Genomic DNA, 24,472 nt, shown 5'->3' with positions numbered 1-24,472 from the left:
AATACATGCCGGTATCAAAACCCAATACCGTTTGGCAGAGATTATTAACAAATTCAGGTAGGTTGAGAAAAACTCATCGCTTGTAGAAGAAGACTTGTTGTGGTTCACAATGAATCTAAATACAGGGATAGTTATAGTTAAGGTGTACTACCTAGTACTAGCAGCTATAACAAAGATAGTTATATTCTACCTCCCAGTCTCATGAATCCTCTTCTCAATGGTTGCAAAGATGTCAAATTGTTTGCAGAACCAGTAGTCAGCTGTCCTCCACTCCTTGTCGGCATCAATAATGTGAATCCGGTACCGACGCACAAGGGCGGTGACAACTTTCCAGATCTCCTGCAGGGACACCTAGAGGATAACATTAGTCACGCTCGCCCGCTTCCGCTGGCCTGCAACTCTAGCAACTCACATTCTTACCAACACAGCTTCGGGACCCGGCGCCGAACTAATCAGAAACAAGCCATGTTAGCCTTCTCGGCTCGTCAAACCCTCAAAGATAGGATATTGAAGAGCCCTGAGTGACGGCCCTGTATCGACTGACCTGGAACATGTACTTATTCATGTGGTTGACTTTGGCCTCGTCTACCAACCATCGCTGTGGCTTGAACTCATCGGCATCCTCGCCAAAAATTGATCTGTCGAAGTGGATGACGTGGGCGTTGATTCCGAGACGGACCTAGACACACGAACTCTCATGAGCGCCCATTGCTGCCAATAGAGAGAGGGTTGATGCATCAACCCGGGAATTGAGGACTCACCCCTGCTTTGAAATGATGGTTGCAAACGACCGAGCCACCTTTCGGTACGTGCCTGGGAAGGCCATATCCTACGCTGGGAAAGATACGCATGGATTCGCGGCATACGGCCGTAAGATACGGAAGCTTTGCACACTCGGCGTACCGGGGCATGGCACTCAGTTCACCTGTGTATGATTTGTTAGTCGGCCGCCGGATTTAGAGAGTTCAACCTACCATCGGCGTATGCCTTGTCGATTTCTTCTTCAAGCCTGCGGTAGTACTCAGGGTGTCGTGCCAGATAGAAGAAGATGGTCCGCAGTACGATTGCCGTCGTGTCGTTGCCAGCAACACTGCAACACAGCATCGGTCAGTCCACACCATTCCTCGGTCTCGCCATATCCTTCCTCCCAATGAATTCCAGGCAACTTACATGGCAGTGAATGACTCCATATATATATCTTCCATTGTGAAGTCTGGGTTCGTGCCGTTCCCTTCAATTTGAAACATTTTGCCAAGAATGTCGGCTCGCTGGTTGGGAGACGCCTTTCGTCTATCGACGTGCATTTTGGAAACGCGGATGATTTCGTTCAGTTCCGACATCCCTGTGGCCAAACCGGGAGACAGAAGAAGGAGTAGGGGAACAAGAGGCCTTAGCCAGGCCATGGCGCCGAGCGTCGTCGTGTATGGGATCACCGTATCCAACTTCTTGATATAGTTGTCGAAGTCGCAACGTCCTTTCAAGAAACCAAACGGCTGGCCATAGAATAGCTCACCAATAACATCGAAAGTGTACCTAGTCGGTGTGTCCATTAGACCCTGGGCAGATGCTACGAGACGTCATTGGCACTTACATTTGCATGTATTCGGCGAAGTCAATGGTTTCGTTGTTCTTGACAGCCACATCGAGGCCCTCGAAGAGAAGATTGATGCAGGTATCAATCCATGGCTCTGCCTGGGCAACGCTTGTCATCGAGTACAAGGCGTTAACCTGTCTCCGACGTCGTCCGTGCTGTTTCACGTTCCGCAGTGTGAAGATATCGCCGTTGGGGGCTGGAACACTCCATTAGTTCAAGCCGATGGAGAGTGCAAGGCCGATCCAGGTGCTGCTTACATGGATGAGGATGAGGCGCGAAGTTCGTGTAGAAGTCAGTCTGCCAAAATCAGTTAGCAGAATCGGGGCGGCCCTCAAGATGAGACGCACCTTTTGCCAGCTCCCTTTGGACGTGTAGATTGTCTTGATTGCTTCAGGATCTCCAACGGAGACTTCATCCGGCGCTATTCGAACCAAAGGACCTGGGCATGTGTGTTAGCATCGACCCGACCAGTCGGCAGACGGACGACCGACGCGGTTGGGATGGCTCCCGTACCATAACGTTGATGCAACTTTCGTAAAGTCTTGTCCCAGTCGCCGGCAAAAAACTTGCGAGCCAACCAGAATCGCGAGACGGATGCCCAGAAAGGCCCTGGAACGCTTGCCAGATGGGAAAAGAAGCGTTGATAGACGATGTAGAAGGTGAGTGCTCCGCTCAATCCAAGGAGTATGGACGCAGTGTAGTTCCCACAGACAAATTGCAGCACCGTAGAGGTGAACATCCTCCAATTTTGCTGGGAAGAGATGGCTGCCATGGCTGTAGTCGCAGAGCTTGAGAGGCGCGGCTTCGTTAGGAGAAGATGTAATTTCCTTGCAGTGGGATAGTGGCTCGTTTTATAAAACATCAATGACCTCCGTCAGACGTGCGGTAGCTCCATCAATGCCACCGTTTGGAGCAAAGGCAGGCGCCCTACCGTTGTTGGAGTTACACACGATGTCGTTGTTAGCACTACTGCCAACCTCACTAGTGTCGAATCGAATCCGGGTTTAACAACAGCCAACGCTGCTCAGACCTGAAATGTGGGGGAACTGTTCCCCACAAAGTCCGCCGAGCTCCCCCGCGTTTGCCCCGCGTTTTTGCCCAAAAGGGAGGTTAGGGGTTGGGGGGGCCTCCGGCCTCTCCGGCACGGGGATCCGAGCCCACGGCCAGCTTCCCACGTCATCGCAGAGCTCTCCTATCCGAGGATATTGCCGCTTCTGGGCTGCCTGCTTCGGAAGGGCTTGGCAACGGGCCATGTGGTTAAATGCTTCCCTCCGACGTTGGGATGAGCGTCCCGAAGGCGTCCCAGCATATTTCTCATCCAGGAACACAAGACAGAAAATCAAAGATGAAGTTCAGTGCCATCCTCGGTGCTGTCCCCTTGAACTCCTGGTGGTCAAGCCCCGTCGGCGCCAGTCAACTCAAGTCGTACCATCTCGAGTCCTCTGAGCCCACGCTGTGCTCCGTTTCAACTCTCATCATTGGCTCCCAGGCCGGTGTCTTGTTTGATCCGCCTTGGTTTACCAAGGATGGCGAGAGGTTGGCTGAGTGGGCAAAAGACCTCCTTCAAGATAAACCCCTGTCGGCTATCTTCACGACTCACCATCACCCTGATCATACTTGGTCGGTCAATCAGCTGCTGGAGGCATTCCCCGCCGCGAAATACTATTCAACGCCACAGACAAGGCATGCATTTGTTGAAAGCACTGCCGACAAAGGTACGGCGCTGCACATCCCCTTACTCCGCTTGTTTCTAACCGCTGATGCCATGCTTCAGTCAGATTTTGGAAGACGGTAGTGGGAGAAGGGGTGAGTCGACCCAATGGAACTCGGTCGGGCCTCCACATGCTAACGCCCTCATCCATTGAACAGAATTTTCCTGATGAGCCTGTAACCCCAGAAGCGTTCAACCACACCTTCTTCACTCTCCCTGGAGATGAATCGTCCCCATTTGTCTTGCTCAGTCCCTTGATTGGTACGTCTCCCCAGCCCTTTGGGTGGCACATCAGGCTGATCCTATCTTGACTCCAGGGGATGCCGTTGACCACGCCGCCTTTTGGTTGCCCGCGGAAAGAATTCTAATCGCAGGCGACCTTGTTTACGGCAAGGCTTATCCGCCGCTCATGTCCGATGTACCAACGTTGGATCTGGCCCACGCATGGGAGAAAGCTTTGCTCTGTAAGTGCCCTCCCCGAACTCGAGCAACGGGCGTCACTCACAATCACGACAGTCATGAAGGCCCTTAAGCCTTCGATTACATACCCAGGACATGCAGACCCAAACGGACCACTAGACGGCGACACTGATATTGACTTTACGCTGGAATATGTTCGGTATTTTATAAAGGAGGTTTTGGAGGCACCGAAGCAGCTTTGTGTACGGGAAATCTACGACTTGCTCATCAACAACTTCCCGAGCGCAACACGCAATGCCTCTTTCCTGACCCAGGTCACTGCTGAGACATTTGGGTCCGACGGCAAGGTGTGGGAGGAGAATAACCACGAGGATTTGACTTTGCGGAAGAGCGAAACCTTGAACGCTTGGCAGCTTCCGCTAGAGAGAAACACGGAGCCTGGCCGTGATCGCGACGAGTTGTAGGCTAATGTGGCTGATAAGATTGACCTACTTGAGGGGGCCTGGAGACTGGCCCGGTTCCCCGTGCTTGGTTTCTGTTGCACTTTGAATACCAAGCACGGCGGGGGGCGTTGAGTAAGCAAAGTGGCGCTTAATTAAGGGAAAAGGCGACTTCTATCATAGCTATTTCATAGTACAAAGGAAAGTCACTTTATTATTATCATAAGTATATTTTTACAACTGATACTTGGGATATCTTCATATTTCTGATCTCAACGCGACATCTCCTTCACGTTATCATTGCAAAACTCGAGGTTATCTAGATAAGGAAGTGATATGATAGTATTGTGTTCTTTGTTATAGTCGAAGCCCAGCCCTTGATGGGATAACTGAGCGAATAGATAGCTACGGCAAGCAGCTAAGGTTATCGAGTTGCCGATGTTCCCTAAGCTAATCCATTCAGTTACGCCGAGAAAAGCCAAGAAAGACCTCACCCCTATCCGTCATCAGTTCACCAACTTCATTTGCCCTACCAGTGCCAAAATCGGGCTTGCCGAGGCCGCATTGGACTGCGCTATCGTCGCCAAGTTATCACATTGGAGGCTCAGTAACCTTTCTAATTGGAATGGCTTCAATTTGACAAGTAAAGGCGTTCCCTGTTATATACAACAAGCCCCAAGAGCTTGGTTGACTCTATCCCCGAGATCGACATTTGGACGAATCAATGGATGAGAATTAGGTTGATATCTTCACACAGCCACGGATCGAAGGAACAACAGAAATTATTTTGAACATTTCTCAGAGGCCATTTGCGATCATAAGAGACGTTGAAAATGACCTCAACTACATGAAGTCAATCACGGAGGATGGGGCTACAATCGCCTGTTAAATCGCTAAGACGATGAGCCTGAAGTTGACGAAATTGAGGTCACCCTAGGCATCAGAATGGCTGTGACGAAATGCAGATGTCATCTTCGCGAGCACGCGCCGTGTCATGAAATATCTGTTGCTAGTTCTGCCTGTAGACCATGGCATTGGATGATGGGGGAGCCTGTCTGGGACCTAGATGCCAGACGTAGAGAACATGACTGTTTGACAAGCGAAGCCAGAAGAGCAGGACTGCCATCAAACGAGCGTATTTCGACTGTCATTTCTTTTTTTGCTCTCAGGCCTTACCTTCTGCAATGTTCATCCAGCCTCCAGTTTGCTCGATTGCACCCAAACACTACCCATACCTACCTTGCCCAACTCCCTTGCTGCTCTCACCTTAACTAACATAGTTCCACTACGTTTAAAATAGTAATATTAAGAATTGGAGTCCCGCACAGCCGCTTGTGAACGCTGACCCTTCTCTACTGTCGGCCACGTGCTGGTTCCTCACCGGATCGTCCCTCCAAGGACCAGATTTAGATCTCAATACTCTTGGGGTGTTCTTACCCAGAGGGTTAAGAGTTTGAATTGAATATATTGTTCTAACAATTTCCATATTGCTTCCCATCCATGTAATAAGCAGCTTCTGCCCCTATATCACCGAGCGACAAGGTGCCGGCCCCAATAATCTGAGGACTAAAGGCCGTGTGCTCACGACCACACATCCTCCTGCATGAATTGTTAGCTTCTCTGGTTCGTCTTGCTCGTGCAGATGGGCCGAATGAATCTGTGGTGGGAGCATCACTCGAACCCTCGGCTTGAGCGCCCTTTTCAAAAGCCAAAACATAGCTGATGAAGATTCGCCACCCTCATGTCTCTGTCGGCTTCCTCGACCTCCTCCGCCGGTACGCCCTGCTACTCCTCAACTTCTCTGCCAAGGCTTTGTGTACTTGCCTAGCCATGTTGTCGGCGTCGCCACAGACCTAAACTTGGACCTTTTCTGAAGGAGGGCGTTGACCTCGACTCGACTGCTCGCTGCCTAAGGCGGTTCTGCTTGTAGAAGTTCTTTGGAGTTTGGCGGGAAAAGGCCGTTATGAGTTCAAAATTATCAACCACGCTCCTGGTATAAGACTGTATTATTAATACAGAACGGTCAGCCTATCTTCAGATAGTCATCTAGGATGTTAGAGCAATCAATTAGCATGTGTTGCCTCAAAGTCTGACTGAGTAATAAGGCCGTCGGTGGGTCGCCTGCATCTAAGGAGCAGAGGTGTCTTGCCTGCTTCTTCTCCAATCTCGGCTTGCTTTGCCATGTCTTGCAAGAAACCACAAAAAGGCGCAACTCCAGATCCGAGTCCAATCAGGATGACTAGCTCCGAATGGTCTGAGGGAAGCCTGAAATTGTACTGTCACAAGTGGATAAGTGTCTGGACTCCATTGTACTTATTCCTGTGGCCGGTTATCTGGTACGTTCGACCGATAATTCCCCCTTCTACGGAGGATCACCATTCTAGTTCTTCTTAAGAGCAGCTAGGTAGTTGGTGACCACCCTGTAGAATGGCTCATCCTGGCCAGGAACTGACTTCTTCTCGACGACGACTGTGATAGAAACCAGCTTAGGCTGAACAATGGAAGACAATGAGATCAGGTGGTACCGAGCTGTCAGTTTCGTTAAGACGCCAATTCATGCGGAAAGGAGAATATTGGGTTATTCTTTGCTGTTGCTAGCTGAGTCTGGGAGTCGCGAGATGCTGCAGAAATGACCGTCGGTCTTATAATGAAGGAACACCTTGTCACTGCCAAGCTTTTTCATCTTTGCCTTGGTTCCCTCATCGGGAGAGAAGGCTGACAGGGTCGAGACGAACTTGCGGGAGACGACTCAAGCGTTATTGTCACTGCGCGAGTTCAAAGGAAGCCACAATGTGAAATTGCAAGCCAAGGCTTTCCTGGAGGTTGTCGAAGAGTACGACCTCAGAGGAAAGGTTGGCTACTTTACGATGGATAACCACGACACTAACCACACTATGCTTGACGATATTGCAAAAGAGATTGATGGTTTAAATCCGGTTGCTGGGTGACTACGCTGCAGTGACCAAATCATGAACCTCGTGATTCAAGTCTTCCTCTTTCTGAGTAAAACAAAGAAGATTCAGGAGGATGAGCGAGAGGGGATTGATGAGAAGGCACAAGCTACCAACGAATGGCGGTAGTTTAGTGTTCTGGGGAAGCTCCAGAGCTTGTGCATATATTCAAGTAGCTCTACCAGCATTTACAACGACTCCAAGGCGTTCCAGCTGAAGGGGGAGGTTGGTATACTTGAGCGCTATGAAGACCCTCGGTGCGTAAAGCTCGGATCACAATGGAGGGTGATGCAAACAGAGATATTCTCGTCTGAAGAACAGAGCAAGAACTGGTTTAGCTAAGGTATTTTTGCTGGGTAGCGGTGAAATCGACGCGCTGGGCACGAGATGATAGGTATCTTGCCACGGTCTTCTGGCTCAGTTAACCCATCAAGGGCCGGGCTTCAACTATAATAACAAACACATTGTATCTTGCCACTGTTCCTCAATTATTCGCTTGGCAGCCATGCGCCAAAATGTCTTTCAGGTTGGTCACCCTTTTTGAGACCTGTTTTCGTCCTACCGAGGTGGGGTCTGGAGATAGATGCTGGGTACAGATTAGATATCGATACTGGATAACGCGGTACCCAGCAGGTCACTTCTTGTTCAATACTTGAGCCCCCCAGTGCCTCCCTCGGCCATTCCAGCTACCAAATCTGCAGCAAAATCTCAGACTACACCGCTGGCAAGGTCGAGTTTCTAATCGTTCGAGGAAAGGGAAGAGTGTTCACCAGCGTAGCTATAGGAATTGATACGGCCACTGCAGAACTCGCTTGTTGCTTGTCCATCTATCTACTTTGGCGACTGCTCCCTGTGGCCTAATTGGGCCAAATTGCCGCGCGCGAGTGATATGATCCATGCAAGCGGAACGAGGTAAGGAGGGAGAGAAGTGGGAAAGGAGCCTCATGAGTGAGATACGACGATAGGGTCTTCTGGATGGATTCGCCAGACCCACCTCTTCGCAGCTCGTCCAGCTAAGGCCGAGATTCCCGGACTTGGCTGTTGAGACAGAAGGGACGCCAGGAGAGCATGTTCGGAAGTGGGTGGGCGGAAAAGGTGGAGGTGTCTGTTGACCTGAGTTACAGAATGTGGGGGAACCCAAGCAGACAGACCGGGAACGGTGGGTGGGTTTACACCATCGCTATGGCAACCACCAAGATCTCTATCCAACTAGGCTTCCTACGCATCTTCCCGAGCACAACGTTTCGTCGCCTGGTCATCTCTTGCATTGTATTCACGGTCGTCTGGGGCGTCGTGTCTAGCATCATCTTTATGCTACAGTGCAAGCCTGTGAGTTTTGTCTGGCGTGGATGGACAGGCATGGAGTCTGGTTCGTGTCTCTCCACGAGCGCATTGATTTGGTCGACGTCGGTTATTGCTATCATCACCGATATTCTCATGTTGACCATGCCCGTCTTTCAACTATGGCCGCTGCCAATACCACTGAGAAAGAAACCTCTTGTCATTTTCATGCTCTGCATAGGCCTTTTGTGAGTGTATACCCGGTTGGATCAAGTGAATGGGAGTGCTAATCAATTATAAAGTGTCACAATCATTAGTATCATCCGTCTTTATGCGATTGCTCGATATCAATACTCAACCAACATGACATGTGTGTGACAACTTGCTCAGCTATTCCTTACCCATTGAATTAACTAAGAGGCTATAGATAATGTCACCTCCCTCGCCCTGTGGTCAGTGATTGAAGCTGACATGAGTGGAGTGTGTGCTTGCCTTCCGCAAGCACGGCTATTACTCAGTCGATGGTTCCCAAAGATCCTGGGATCTAGCCACGAAAACAACTGCACTAGCAGCCGCCACGCTACGTCAAAGAGTTTGCGAGGCCTCGGGTTGGATAGTCTACGACAGCTGGCCAACATAAATGGAAACAGCAGCCATTACACAGGCACGCTGGATGGTGCCCGAAGTTCTGGCAGTGCTATCGAGCTTGTTCAACTTGAACATGTGCATCTCGGGGCAACTAAGACTTAGAAGCCCAGTTTTTCATATAGCATATATAGTAGTAATAACATCAAGCTGTTTGTTTCTCTTGATTTATAGATTATGCTCTCAGGGGTTGTTTTCGGCCTTGAAAAGTTCTCATCAGCACCGACGCTGTGTTCTCGTGACTCGACTAGGCTCAACATGTAGCCAACGTTTTCAAGTCCCCCATAAGTAGCGATGGGAATAACTATCGAGTGGGATCCGGTGGGGGTGGGATGCAATAGGAATTGAAAGGGTGACAAAGCAAAATCACCATGAGGTATCCCACTTCGGCATCCCACAAGCCTATATAGGACCATGGTTGACCGCCTGTTGCCGTGAACGTTCCATCTATCCATCAAGCTAACGCTCTTATTTACTTCGCTGCTTACTCTTTGAGACCTTCACCTGCCAAAAACATGCCCGCCACTATTAAGAACGTTGCCATTGCCGGCGCCTCCGGTGCCCTCGGCTCCATCGTCTTCAAGAAGTTCACCGAAGCCGGCCAGTTCAATATACGCGTCCTCAAGCGTGCCGGCTCCGAGTCTTCCTTCCCCGCCGGCACAGAGGTCGTCGAAGTCGACTATTCATCCTTTGATTCCCTCGTCGCCGCCTTCCAGGGCCAGGATGCTATCATCTCTACTCTCTCCTCCTTGGCAATCGACGCCCAGTCAGCCTTGATTGACGCTGCCGTCGCTGCAGGTGTAAAGCGTCTCATCCCCTCCGAATTTGGATCAAACCTCGACGAGCCCAGTGTCCGTGCGCTCCCCGTCTTTGTCCAAAAGGTCAAGGTCCAAGATATTATCAAGGAGAAGTCCAAGACGACTCCGCTGACCTATACCTTTGTTTATAATGCTGCCTTTCTCGACTGGGGCCTACAGAATAACTTTATCCTTGATACTTCCCAGTCGAAGCCTATTATCCTTGATGGCGGTGACAATGAGTTTAGCGCCACCACTCTCGGCACTGTTGCAGATGCCCTCATCGGTATTTTGACCCATCCTGAGGAGACTAAGAACCGCGCGGTCTTCATCCACAATATCATCACAACCCAGAACAGGCTGCTTGCTCTTGCGAAGCAAGTTGCTCCTGAGCGGCCATGGGCTCCCATTCCCGTCAAGCTAGATGATCTTACTGCCAAGTCCGACGTGAGACTGGCCAAGGGCCTGTACGATATGGAGACCTTTGCTCCTTACCTCTTCCGCGCTATTTTCGACCCGAAGAGTAAGGCCAAGTTTGATAAGACAGATAATAAGCTCCTCGGGATTGAGGGTAAGACTAATGAGGATATTATTGAGATTTTCAAGCCACTTTTAAAGTAAGGGGCTTAAAGGATAGGGATTTTACTTTCTTTAAAGATCTAGTATTTATTACTTTAATGTATGTAATAAGTTACCTAGATAGACAAGCGAGCTAGATAACCTACTATAGTATTAAACACTCACAGCTTCCTCTTTAAAATAACAAGCTCTTTATTTAGTCTAGGGTGTGTACTTTAAGGTACATAGCTCTACCTTATAAGCGGACGTTTTATTAGAAATAGACCCTATTACTTATAAAAACCATTAGTTAAGCTACTAATAGTGTTTTTTTATAAGAGAATTGTTTTATAGTAATAGACAATAGGGTAATTAATAGTTTTTTTTTAATTAATTAATAATTTTTAAAAAAATAAGTTTTAAGATAATTAAAGCTATAAAAATAAGATATATAATAATAATTATTATTATAATTTTAATTATATTTTATTTATATTACTGTTTTTTAATTTCTTAAAATTATTTAAAAAATAATTTATTATAGCCTAATAAAGTCCTAATTATATGCCTTATATAGCCCTATAATACTTATTAATTCGTAATAGTAATAAGTTACTTATTCTTATATATATAAGCTAGTGTATATAACTTACTATAAAAGTATTAAATAATTATAATATACTTATTTAGGCCTTAGCGACCTACCTAGTATATAAAATATATTTATTATACTTTTTTATATATTAGTTACCTTAGCTATTAATATAACTTAGTTATACTTAATACCTTTAAGTATATTATTAGATATAATTTATACCTTACTTAAGATAATATTAATATCCCCTCTATAAATATAAATTAAAATAATTAATTTATTCCCTCTTAGGGCCTATATAATTATTATATATTAATAGCTCTTATTTAAAGGATTACTTATATTATATTAAGTAATATTATATTATTATTAATATATTAAGTAATACTTTTCTTAATTAACCCCTAGCTTATAATATACCGCTAAGTACCGCCGAGATAGCTACTATTATAACTTAATAAAGCATATATTATATATTTAAAAGAAGCCCTATAAATTCCTACTAACTAGGATATAATTACTTATGCACTAGGAATAATTAAAATAATTACCTCTTTAATTACTATAATTACTTATATAATTACCTTAATTAATATAATAAGATAAGTAATTAAGTATTATAGCCTAAGTATATAAAACCTACTTATTTAGTACTTTTTTATATATTAATTACTTTAGCTATTAATATAACTTAATTATATTTAATACCTTTAAGTATATTACTAAATATAACTTATACCTTATTTAAGGCAATATTAATATCCCTTTTATTAATATATATTAATATAATTAATTAATTCCCCTTAAGACTTATATAATTATTATATATTAATAACTTATATTTAAATAATTATTTATATTACCTTAAATAATATTATATTATTACTAATATATTAAATAATACTTTTATTAATTAATTCCTAGCTTATAATATATAGCTAAGTATTACTAAGATAGCTATTAAGGCTTAATAGCTATAAGCTCTTATAAATTAACTCTAAGCCTAAATTAATTAATAGCTATTGCAATAAGTAATACTCTTATTAGCTATGCCTATAAGAGATATTAGCAAAGCTATTAAACCCCTTAAATTAATACCTTTTAATAGGGATATTAGAGATATTATTTTTTATTTATTATAAGAGGTATTTTATATTTTTTTTAAATAAGTTATTTAGTAATAAAGTATAGGCCTTATATATAAGATAATTCTTAGAAGGTATTATTATAATATAAATAAAACCTATTATAAGAGACTTTTTATTAAATAAAGAAATTAATTAAAACTAAGATATTATTAATATTTTCCTAACTTAAGAAAACTTTAAAATTATAATTATAGATATATTTAGACTTATTAATAAAGAATAATAGGTTATTATATAATTATTTAAGCTTAGTTAAAATAAGTTATATATCGCCTATATAGCTTAGTTTAAGTAACTTACTTCTAAGATAAAAGTAAAAAAATAAATCTCTTATAAAAATCTTTTATAAAAAGTTAAAGCCTAAAGTTAAAAATAAACTCTATAAGGCTAATAAGCTTAATAAGCTTAATAATTATATTATTATAGCTATTAAGATTAATAAATAATAATATAAATTATTATTAAAATTATTATTAGAATTATATTTATATAAGCTAAGATATATATATTATATATTTAACTAAATAGGTTTAATTAATTAAACCTATAGACCTCTATTTACTACTAAGTCTAGCGCTAATACTTTTTAGGTTTAAACTCTAATACTAACTCTAAGAATTAATCCCTTTAAGTAAACCTATAATACTAATAACTTTTATTTCTTAATATTATTCTATAACTCTATACTACTTAAAATAGGGATTAAAATATCTTAATTAATATCTTAGTAATTTTCATAATAAAGGCTTTATACCTAAAGCCTAAGGTCTTAATAAGCTTAAATTAATAAGGTTTATTTATATAATTATTAATAGCTTTAATAATATATTAAAACTAGCTTTATTTATAATAAATAGCTTATATCTTAATTAACTAAAATAATTAAAGTCCCCTTTATATAATAACTCCCCTCTAATATTAACCTTCTAATTATTCTTATAATTCTTAATTACTTAAAAGGTTAAAATCTTAAAAGATTATATTTTTATTATTCTTATAAGAAGAGATTTAATTATAATTAAGAATAACTATAATTAACTAATTAATTAATTTATAACTAGCTAATTAATTAATAATATATTAATAAGATTATAATAGCTTTTTATAAAGACCTTTAATTAATAAATTAAAGTAATATAGCTAATACCTATTAGTATATCTTTTTATATAACTAAGATAACCTTATTAAAGAGGTCTATAAGCTTTATAAAGGTATAAAAAGCACTTATAATAAGCTATAAGAGATAATATTATATAGAGTTATTTAGAGCATTATAGTAAATATATAGCTTACTAAATAAAAGGTTTAAATTAAACTTATAATCTTTAGCTATAACTTTTTTTTTATTTTATTTAGCCTTTTTTTACCTAGTTATAATATAAATATTTAATTTAATGTTATTAAAAAAATACTTTTTTTATTAAAGGCCTTTAAAAAAAAGCTAAAGAAATATAAGTATTTTACCTAGAAAGAAATTAGTTTTCTTAATAGCTTAAGAAATAAAATAATATATAGCTATATAAGGTATAGCTTATAACTCTTATTATTAATATTAATACCTTTTATAATATTAAATAAAAAGATTAAAGAAGTTAGCTAGCTAAGATCTAGCTATATAGCTATAGGTATAATATTAAGAAATAAAGGTTATTAATATTATAAGTTTTAGAGGGATTAGTTCTTAGAGTTAGCATTAGAGTTTAAACTTAAAAAGTATTAGCGCTAGGGCTTAGCGCTAGACTAAAACTTAGTAGTAAATAAAAGTTTATAAATTTAATTAATTAAACTTATTTAGTTAAATATATAATATATATATCTTAGCTTATATAAATATGTAAATAATAGTAATTTTAATAGTAATTTTAATAATAATTATTTCTTAATATAATTATACTTATAGCTATATAGCTAGATCTTATTTAGCTATAATAAGACTTCTTTAATTTTCTTATTTAATATTATAAAAGGTATTAATACTAATAATAAGGGTTATAAGCTATATTTTATATTAGTTATTATCTTATAAGTCCTTAATATATATAATATCTTTATTAATAAGATTTTTTTTTTTTAGCTGTTTTTTAATAAAATTAAACCTTTTATTAATATTATAATTAAATAAAAAAAAGCTAAGAAAAAAAATATATTATAATTAAAGATTATAAGTTTAACTTATATTAATTAGCTAAGCTTTATACTTAACTTAATACTTTAAAAGGCTTTATTTAATATTATTTTTTATAACTTATTATAAGTACTTTTAGTACCTTTATAAAGCTTATAAACTACCTTAGTAAGGTTATTTTAATTATATTAAAAGTTATACTTATCACGGCCAAGTAACAGACCAGGCGGTCTAATACGGCAGAACCCCGCCACGTGACCAGTCCACTGCAAAAGTGAGCAGGGCCCACTATGGTATAAGTGAGCGCTCCTATGCGACGCTCACTGTCGACAACCCCAGCCAGGTGAGCAAGTAAGCACCGTGGGTTTCCCACCGGTGAGCACTTCAAGTATATAGAACACCCTTAGTACACTTTCTTATGTAGTAGCTACCTCAGCTATCAATACAACTTGGTTACACTCAATACCTTTGAGCACATTACCAGACGTGACTTACACCCCGTTCAAGATAATGCAACATTCTCCACTGCCAACATAAACCCAGCACGACCGGTTTATCCCTTGGGAACACACACGATCGTCACAATACTAATAGGTATTAATTATATTACTTTAATTATTTAATTAAAAGTCTTTATAAAAACTATTATAATTTTATTATTAATATATTATTAATTAATAAGCTAGTTATAAATTAATTATTTAATTAATTATTATTAACTATAATTAAACCTCTTTTAATAAAAATAAAAAAAGTATAATCTTTTAAGATTTTAGCTTTTTTAAGTAATTAAGAATTATAAAAATAATTAAAAGATTAATATTAGAGGGGAGAGCTATTATATAAAGGGGTTAGATTTTAACCTTTTTAATTAATTAAGATATAATATATTTATTATAAATAGAGCTAGTTTTAGCGCGTTATTAAAGCTATTAGTAATTATATAGATAACCCTTATTAATTTAAGCCTATTAAGACCTTAGGCTTTAGGCATAGAGCCTTTATTATTTAATTTATTAAGATATTAATTAAGATATTTTAATCCCTATTTTAAGTAAAATAAAGTCTAAAAGTAAATAATTAAAATTATAAAAAAATATATCAACTTAATAATATATATTATAAGAAAGAATATAATAAAAAAAATATTAATATTTAAATAAGAAATATAAAATAAAATATTATATTAAATTAAATATTAATAACGTACATGATAAGCGAGTGCACCGGACAAGTGAGTGCACCACTTTGAAAGTTCTTAGGATTTACACCTTAATTTTTAATCTCTTTAAAAAATTCTCTAAAATTAAGGAAAAACCTTAAAAAGCTATAATTTTAGATTTTGATTATATAAAATGAGAAAAGTATTTATTATTTTTTATAAGTTTTTTAAAAATCCCTTAGTAAGCTAGTTTAGAAAAACTCATATTCGCACTGTATATATAGCTATTTCTTTATAAACGAATTTTTTAAAAATATTAAAAAATCATTTTTAGATATTATATAGAGTTATATTTATAGAAATGCTTTTTTTAACTTCATAGCTATTTTATAGCTATTTTTAGAGACTTAGGATTTTGTGATTTTAGGTTATACAGTATGCTGGTGCACTCACTTGTCCGGTGCACTTGCTTATCATGTACGTTACTTATAATATTAAAATTATTTAAGCTTAAATATTTTAAGCTTTTAATAAGAATTAAAATAAAAAAATTATTATATATATAAAAAAATAAAAATAATTTTATTTATATTTAAATAATATAAAAACCTAAGAAAATATATAAAGATACCTAAGCTTTAATTAAAAGTTATTTTAATAAAGAAATTTATTTTAATATAATATTAATAATATTAAAATAATACCTTTATATTAAAGAGGTATATTAAATTAAGCCTTATATAATAGCTCTAAGAGTAATTATATACCTTTACTATTAAGCTAAATAATCTCTAAATTATTTATATATTAGGCCTTATTAAGAAGGCTACATTATAGCCTAAAAAGGAAAAAAAGAAATCCCTTAAGAATAATAATATAAGTAATATATATATATTTAAGAATAAGCCTAACTTATTAATAATATTAAGTTAAGACTTTATAATAAGAGAAAGAGACGTTAGTATAATAATAATACCCTTATGCTAAAGAGGCATATTAAATTAATAGCATAGTAGGCCATAAGAGAAGTATTACTAACTAAAGTAGCGCGCTATGCTTTTTAGCCTAGTGGTTACTCTCTAATAATATGCTTCGAAGCGGGAAGTACTCGACGGACTAATTTAGCGCGTGGGTAACCCTAACCCCGCGAATGTTTTTTTACTAGATGGCCGCAAGTATTACCCACATGGCGCTCCGACCGGGACTAAGACTCGGCAAATCGCCAGTATTAGTAATAATGGGCTGCGTTGGCGAGAGATCATATACCACAGGACTGCCGGCTACTGAAAGGGGTTGTTCTGGATTTACCAATTACTCAGACAATTCAATCGCATATTCACACCGTCAGCCGTCCGCTATGTCTCGAACCACTACCGCCCTTGTCGTGCCAGAACTCAACGGCCAATTCGAACTTCAGGAGATATCGCTAGATGCGCTTCAGTCTGATGAAGCTCTCGTCCAAGTCCATGCGTTTGGCGTGTGTCACACTGACATCTCGTGTGCCAACGACAAGCTACCATGCGGCCCGAACGCTGTACTCGGCCATGAAGGTAGGCAATGACCTCACCCACATACATGGTCCACGACGCAGGCTTGTTAACAACTCACTTCTGGGAATAGGTGCCGGTGTAGTTCTTGACGTTGGCTCCGCTATCACCTCGGTCGTGAAAGGAGACAAGGTGCTGATGTCCTTTTCCCACTGCGAGTCATGCCCATGGTGTGTATCAGGCCAGCCGGCATACTGTTGTAACTTCAACAACCGAAACTTTGGTGGCAAGCGTCCTGACGGGTCATCGGCAATGTTTTCAACCGCAGCTGGTCAGAAAAAAAACCTTTTCAGCTCCTTTTTTGGGCAGAGCTCCTTTGCCAGGCACACGGTGGTACACCAGTCTTGCCTAGTCAGGGTTGCGCCCGAGACTCCCCTGGATCTTTTTGCTCCACTGGGCTGCGGCATTCAGACGGGCGTGGGTGCAGTCCTGAACACTCTCCGGGTCAAATCTGGCAGCTCGGTAGCTGTTTTTGGCGTGGGCGCTGTTGGCATGGCGGCAGTAATGGCAGCTAAGTTATGCCAGGCCAAGACTATCATCGCCATTGATCTACATCCTGGTCGACTAGAGCTCGCCACGCAGCTCGGCGCCACTCACAGCATTCTTGGCTCAGACCAGCGCGTCGTCGACAAGATTCAAGAAATCTGCCCTCCAGTTGGTGTCGACTATGCCGTTGACTGTACCGGCGTCCCGGCCGTCGTTGAGAAGATGGTGGCGGCCCTGGGAACGAAAGGGAGGGCGGCGACCGTCGGTGCGCCAGGCAGCAACTCTCAGGCCAAGATAGACATTATGAGCCACCTGACTTATGGTAAGGAATACGTGGGTTGTTCTGAAGGGGATAGCAATCCATCTAAGGTAAGTCTAAACATGGCGTTAAAGCCCCTGTGCTCATCTGTGTAACGATGGTGGTCTAACGGATAGGATACAGTTCATCCCTTACCTGATCGATTTGCACTCTTAGGGACTCTTACCTCTTGAAAGGCTGATCACATATTACAGCATTCATGATTATGAGAAAGCCATTGCTGATGTAGTTGGTGGACTGGCCATCAAGGCAGTGATTCTGTGGAATGAAAAACCTATCGAACTATAAGCAAGTGTACGCTAGACCTTAGGTAGAGACATTTGTCTTCTTATCGCAGAGATATGTTCCTCAACTGGAAAAAAGAGCCTCCAATTCAAATACCAGCCGACAATCCCCTCTTCTCCATGGCGTTTTACTAAATACACAAGTTGTATCCCCGGAACCCTCTGACTGCGACGGCTTCTTCTTGATATTTCAGTCATCACATTATTCTGAGTTATTACAACATCAACTTGGTCCTTGATCGTATTATTACAGCTTCTTTGTGAGTGCGGCCCTGAGAAGAGATTCCAAGAGAAGGAGTGATAGTATTGCGACGATCTGACAAAACTAACTATACATGCAATATATATCAATTTCTCGTACTAACGGGAAGCTTCTCTAATGGCGTTTCCAGCCACTGCATCGTCGCAGGGTCAAGGAACTGACTTCGAGCATCTTCCCAATCCTGCATGACCTTTGCTTTCTTCGCCTCGGATCGCGGTGTAATTTTGGCAGGGAACTCCTCAGGCATGCACACGAATCCCTGGGTCAGCTTATCCGGGTCAGGTAGGATGGGCTCACCGGCCTCATCCAGAGCTGGTTCGATGTTGAAGGCCCAAAGCATGCGCGAGATGCCGAGGAACAAGCTGCGCTCGGCAACATGAATACCAGGGCATATGCGTCGGCCGGCACCGAAGGTGAACTGATCGCGCTTGGTGGGGTCGCCGCTAGAGGCTGAGTCGCCCAGGCTGAGGGTGTCAGATCGATATCGTTCGGGGTTGAATCGACGGGGTTCTGGATGACGATCCTCATCCATGTGGATGGACCATACATTGTTGAGAACGCCAGCACCCTTGGGAATCAAGAAGCCGTTATAAGTGTCATCCTGCGTCACAGCGTGAGGAACGGCACCAAGGATGGTTGTTGGCATCCAGCGGAGCGTCTCCTTCATGCACATGCGCACATATTGAAGGCGGTCCTGGTCATCAATAGACGGCAGGCGGTCATCACCAACAACATCATCTATCTCTTGCTGGGCCGCCTTCTGGACATCGGGGTACAAAAGCATCGCCAGCACCCAGGCGTAGAGCGTGTTGGACGTGGTATCAGATCCAGCCTCAAGCAACGTACCCGAGATGTAGGCGGCTTGCTGGTCGGAAAAGCCATGTTTCTTCTGTGCTTCTGCCAGGCCTATGCAGAAGCATGGCTTGATGGTACTGTTCGCAAATTCCTCCTTGGCCTTGAGCCAATGGCTCAAATAGAGAGCCTTCTCTTTCTGGTGTAGGTCCCTAGCTTTCTGCTGCAAGGGCAGAAAGAACTCTGGAAGTTTCCGCAGCATTGGGAAGGAGTCGAGGAGAGCAGCAACACCAGTCTGGTTGAGGTCTGCGAATTCGGAGAAGCCTTCAAACAGCTGCATCAACTTTTTGTCATTGTTCATGGGTGTCCGCCAGCCAAACACCATGGTCGTTGTGAGAGAATTGGAATACCGTCGAATGTTGCCTAGGAACTGTTCTGGTTGGACAACCATGTCATGAAGCATTTGCTTGTTCTCCAGAACCTGGTACGGCACATACTCCTTTGACACTTGGGAATTCAAAAGCCCATGTACCATTTTGCGGAACTAGTTTCCACTTGTAAGTAACCGCACATCGAGGTAGCGGATGCCTCCCATATAACTTACCGATCTCCAAGTTGGACCATAACCCTAAACACCCAGGTTCTATGTTAGCGCCACTCTTCGCAAAGGACGAGGACAGGCATGTGGTAAGAATATAGCAACGTACCATCATAAGCAGTCGAAGATCACCACTGGCCAACTTCTGACCAACGTACATTTCCTGCCGGTGCGAGTACAGACTGCTCCTGCGGTCAAGCAGATCCTTGACTGCCTGATCACTCGACAGCACCACAAGGGTCTGTGTACCCAGTATCAGGCTGTACACCGGTCCGTACTGCTTTGCCCACTTCTGGAGCTGCAGGTGGATGTCCCGTTTTGGCATCTGAGAATCATCAGTGTCCGGTATTTCGCAAAGCGGAAAGGCATTTGCCGAGTGTTACTAGATGGATATTTCCGAGGATAGGAAGAGTGGGCGGGCCCGGGGGAAAGTTCTTTGGTCTTCTTCCAACAAACAACAACCGCACGAAGGCGGCCGCAAAGAGCAGCAACAACAACTTGATTGTGTGTGTGTTAAGCATGATGGCATTGAATGGGACAAGCAGAAAAAAGGTCAAGCCAGTTACATGGAGAGATGGCCTGGATCGAGAAGCAAGTCTATTATAGACCGAGCAAGCGCGGGGTCTTTGATTTGAAGCGCTTCATTGCCGATGTATTTGTCGGAGTTGATGTGGGAGACCTCCGCATTCCCACATCGCTTTCTCCGCCGCTAGCATCCTTGGTCCTGGTAGTCACCACTCTAGCTAGCGCCTAATGTAACTGTACATTTTGGAACTCTGTGATTAGGTCATTGACCTGACGCATGCTTGTCTGGTCGATAACTGCAAGTATAGGCTCGGCTGATGTGCCGCTGCCACTGCCACTGTCGCCGACTATGGCCGTCCCCATTCCCCATCGCATGTCTGAAGTGCTCGAAATGCGATCTACCACGACCGTTGCTAGGAGCCAAAATTCGGGAGAGTGGCGCATGAACCCGATTCGCTTCCACATATTGATCCCTGGAGAGCAGTTCTCTTTCCTTACCATCGCATGTGGCGGACTGCACGAAAGTTGGTCCGTATACATTTCCCATACCGACTTCCAAATCGTGAGAGCGTTGCGGATCGTTGTGCAATCTTCAGTAGCGAAGGCATTTTGCCTTAGGAATAATAGAGAGTGGAAGGCTATTACGAAGGTATTAATGAGGCAAAGCATAATAGGTGTGTTCAAAGCGCTTACCGGAAACAATTGTGAACAGATTAAGAGGTCCGAGATCCGCAAACTGCACCCGAATATCCGGCTCAATGTTGTTGTTGCAAAAGATGTTCACCGCATCGCGGACGGTCATGTTAGTCAAGGCGGACCGCCTAAGCCAAACCTGAAGTTGTTGAGCACACTCGTCAGCCGTGGCAGCCTGAAATAGAGCCTCTGGCCAAGCCATGTGCATGGCCATTTCTCGGATGACCATCCTAGGGGGCAAATTGTTGAATATAACAAACGCATTGTCAAGTAGGAAGATCCAGAGGAAGATTCTGTAGGCCGCGGTTTGTAAGTCAGCGATACAACCCTGAGTTGCTCGGACAAGTTGGGCTCACCGTATGAGTTGTTCCCTTGACACAAAGTCATTCCAATCAAACTCGTACTGGCTCACCATACTGTAGTCCGCATGTCTGGCAGACATGATGCCAATATCTCGTGCCACCTGTAGCACGTGTCAATCCCCACGCGAATTTCAGGAAGGGTGCATATTACCGACACAACAGTGCTGAAACGATATCGGCGAATTCGTCTCTTGCTAGCATCTGTCCCCTCCCAGTTCTGATAAAGGCATACCATGTATGCCGCCTGTAAAGCCTCGATTTCGCGCATGTTGCGACTTGGGATCCAAGGAGTCGTATCATCAGTAAATCGGTAATCACTGCAGAAATCTTCATCAGTGAAGACCATTTCCTCAATGCAGTTGTACCATTGCTTTGCCTGCTCAACATCAAGAACATCCGGTGAGACGGAGGCTCCTATGAGATGTTAGCCAAGAATCCCATCACGGCAAGAGAAGGAGTTGAACAGATAGAATAGATGCTTTCTCACCAATCAGAATCATGGCCGCAACAAGCGCTGGCTTAGCATTGGCTGAGTCAAAAGATGGTCGGTGAACAAAATTGACATTTGGATGCCATATTTCCCAATAGAGGGCCAGGAACTTTCTGATGTTGTTTGGCGAAAAAAACTGCAGGCACCGCTGCTCTAAACCAGTAGACCACTGCAGCGTGACGGAGCTGTTCCTGGGCTTCTTTGTGATGATATCCTTGACTCGAAGGAGGATCTCGTAGGTTTTCAGGGCCAGGTTGTCTTGGAGCCTTGGGGTGTGGAGCGCAGTTGGGCTTGTTGATGCCAGATCAGGATCTGTCACTGGCAGTCCAATGGTTGGTTTCGTCAAGGCTTGCAAGAATACCGAGACAACTTGGCGGCGCTGCATTTCAGTCCCGCAGTCAAATGATTCAACCAGCCCAGTCCTGCTAGTGAAGTTGTCTAGGAAGTGGAACGAGTAGTTGTTCGGCTCAGGCAAGTCTGGTGGCAACGTATCGGCCGCCAAGTTCAGAAAGTTGACCCAATTTTCGTTGTTGGCATGGTCATAGGCGAAAAGGTCAGAGGCGGAAAGAGAGCTGCCGAGATATGCGAAGGGTAAGGTATCGCCCAAGGCGAAGGGAGGCAGCACGGGAGGCGCCACAGGAGGCATCATAGGATCGGCGTCAGGCAGAGCCATGGTTTGACCGCCCCCAGGGCTGTTGTCCAGGTCCAGCGAGCATCCAGCTTGGCCAGGCATGGTCCCCCCTGCTCGGTCAGGTGGGAGGAGATGCACTCGAGGGACTTGCGGCGGCAGTTACTGCATGGGAGGCCGTCAGTGCAGGCCTTCTTCTGCCTGACGCAGGAGTCACAAGCCCGACGCCGGCGCGACGCCACAGTGGCCTTGCCAGTAAGAGCCTCGCGGCCCAGGCAAGTCAGAGCATGGCGGCGGAGCACGTCAGCGCGTTGATAGGAGTTGCCGCACCATGAACACGGGAACGGCCTCGCGTTGCTGTGGGTGGTGACATGGCGGGCGAGGTGGCCGCTCCGCTTGTACCGCTTGTGGCATATCGGGCACGAATACGCCGGCTTTGCATCGAGCTCGCCGTCGGACATTGCTGCGGGACAGGGGCCTGAATTGCGGGATGCTTGGTGGGTTTGCATCAGCTAAGCAGGAGGAGCAGGTATGGAGGAGAAGTCGGATTGTCGTGGGACCAGCCAGGCGGACTTGGTCTCGCTTATACGCGGGGCTACACTCAACTTTCCCCGCATTCGCACAATCGATCTTGCGGGGTGCATCGCCACGATCGATATGCGGCACGGGCCCCGGTCGGACTTAATGTGGGTGAGCCCACCACGATCTTCTACCACTAAAGTATAGTCTACTCCATACAGATTCCATCCGCAAACATTTCCATAGCACCTGGACAACCAGAACCAACCTTGGTTTCACCATGCTCGAGTATAACAGGTCCATTTCGCCTCGGCAGGTTCTACCAACGAGAGCCACAGCACAACCGAGACTCAGACCAGCAACTCGGAAAGTGAGACTAGCACCGAGAGCCAGCCAACCACCGAAGTCCAATCAATCACGTCGCAAACCCTGAGCCTCAGTGAGGCTCCGACTACCACATCTGTCAGCACTACCTTTGCTACCTCTACTAGAACCCGTGGTCGATGCCGCCCATGAAGCCTCACTGCTCAACAGAGATACGCCTGAGACGGGGCCATAGGTCATTAGAGGAGAGCTGCACTTCCTGCCCATATTGATCAATATATTTTACTTACCCTGTGTAAGATGATGAATCTTTCAATGATGGAAGTGACTATGCCTTTATTTGTGTTAACTACTCTTCCGGTGAGGGAGGTAGGAGGCTTGTTATCTGCTAGCCCACTGGTCTTGTGCGCTCCAACCTTGGAAAAGGGAATATGCAATGCCTCTAAAGCCACGTATCAACACGAGTTGGGAGGTCCGCTTAACTATTCGATCCCACGTGCCAACGGGCTGGGGCACCCAGAAATCCAACAAGGTAGGCCAAGTGGCAGCCCAACAGCGATCCCCGAATCTACGCATGGTGGACCCTACGCGCAACCCGGTGCCACTTGGAGACGCGTCGCGCCTTAACGCCGGGCCTGTTCGTAACACCATCAGCCCTTCGATGCATCAAGCGCTGGTTCCGATCTCAACTTCCGTATCGACTGCTCATGGAAGCGCTATATCAGCATCGGGTCCTGGTAATCGAGTATCCTACTGCCCAACAATTTGTGATGCAACCGATCCTGAGGTCATTCCCTCTTCTACCAGTTGTTGAACAGGTGCTGGGGTGTCACGTGCAAGCAGGGATATGTATTAAGACTACGCGCCGAATTGGCGACCCCTTGAAGGGGCAGATTTTTACACACAACACAACATGAATACACGAATCTGCATCAATGAACCGAATACACGTAATGTCTAACACCAGTCAGCCGGTAGATATACAGTATGGCCAGCAGCAGACTGCTAGACGCGAGGATGTAAACCCAGCGCTTTTGCTCGTGCATCCAACGGCTCCTCTTGAACTGACGCGAGCGCTCACGAGACAACGTGTGCGAAGGTTTCACGACAGGCTGTATCGGTTACATATCCCACCGATGATACCCTCAACTGAATCAGGGTCATCGGAATTGACAAACCATCGCGACAGTGCTACTACAGGTACTCCTGAGTGGT

General features: G+C 43.3%; 6 protein-coding genes across 6 annotated transcripts; 4 read left to right on the top strand and 2 right to left on the bottom strand.

Annotated features, from left to right (window-relative positions):
- Positions 1-186: 186 nt before the first annotated feature.
- On the bottom strand, positions 187-2,366 carry MRS44_011974 (uncharacterized protein; the record flags this gene model as incomplete). Its single annotated transcript, XM_046274378.1, has 10 exons — positions 187-351; positions 413-448; positions 545-679; positions 762-925; positions 975-1,090; positions 1,171-1,533; positions 1,592-1,790; positions 1,852-1,891; positions 1,942-2,033; positions 2,108-2,366. 10 exons carry the CDS (start codon positions 2,364-2,366, stop codon positions 187-189), a joined length of 1,569 nt encoding a protein of 522 aa, XP_046123666.1.
- A 573-nt stretch (positions 2,367-2,939) lies between these two features.
- MRS44_011973 (uncharacterized protein) lies at positions 2,940-4,189 on the top strand (the record flags this gene model as incomplete). Its single annotated transcript, XM_046281791.1, has 5 exons — positions 2,940-3,309; positions 3,369-3,400; positions 3,464-3,566; positions 3,623-3,769; positions 3,822-4,189. 5 exons carry the CDS (start codon positions 2,940-2,942, stop codon positions 4,187-4,189), a joined length of 1,020 nt encoding a protein of 339 aa, XP_046123667.1.
- Positions 4,190-8,298: 4,109 nt separating this feature from the next.
- MRS44_011972 (uncharacterized protein) lies at positions 8,299-9,147 on the top strand (the record flags this gene model as incomplete). Its single annotated transcript, XM_046272457.2, has 3 exons — positions 8,299-8,645; positions 8,700-8,767; positions 8,825-9,147. The coding sequence occupies 3 exons, from the start codon at positions 8,299-8,301 to the stop codon at positions 9,145-9,147; spliced, it is 738 nt and encodes a 245-aa protein (XP_046123669.2).
- A 410-nt stretch (positions 9,148-9,557) lies between these two features.
- Positions 9,558-10,460, top strand: MRS44_011971 (uncharacterized protein; the record flags this gene model as incomplete). The annotated part of the gene is made up of 1 exon (XM_046281792.1): positions 9,558-10,460. One exon carries the CDS (start codon positions 9,558-9,560, stop codon positions 10,458-10,460), a length of 903 nt encoding a protein of 300 aa, XP_046123670.1.
- A 6,325-nt stretch (positions 10,461-16,785) lies between these two features.
- Positions 16,786-18,068, top strand: MRS44_011970 (uncharacterized protein; the record flags this gene model as incomplete). Its single annotated transcript, XM_065619943.1, has 3 exons — positions 16,786-16,978; positions 17,049-17,830; positions 17,937-18,068. 3 exons carry the CDS (start codon positions 16,786-16,788, stop codon positions 18,066-18,068), a joined length of 1,107 nt encoding a protein of 368 aa, XP_065476015.1.
- Positions 18,069-18,411: 343 nt separating this feature from the next.
- On the bottom strand, positions 18,412-22,519 carry MRS44_011969 (uncharacterized protein; the record flags this gene model as incomplete). Its single annotated transcript, XM_046278038.2, has 8 exons — positions 18,412-19,662; positions 19,723-19,746; positions 19,826-20,041; positions 20,512-20,879; positions 20,935-21,227; positions 21,291-21,397; positions 21,448-21,710; positions 21,784-22,519. The coding sequence occupies 8 exons, from the start codon at positions 22,517-22,519 to the stop codon at positions 18,412-18,414; spliced, it is 3,258 nt and encodes a 1,085-aa protein (XP_046123673.2).
- Between the last annotated feature and the right edge of the window lie 1,953 nt (positions 22,520-24,472).

The sequence above is a fragment of the Fusarium solani genome, assembly GCF_023522795.1.
Source record: "Fusarium solani strain SB1 chromosome Unknown bctg00000007, whole genome shotgun sequence".
Taxonomy (NCBI): Eukaryota; Fungi; Ascomycota; class Sordariomycetes; order Hypocreales; family Nectriaceae; genus Fusarium; species Fusarium solani.
This window is presented reverse-complemented; position numbering and strand designations above follow the sequence as displayed.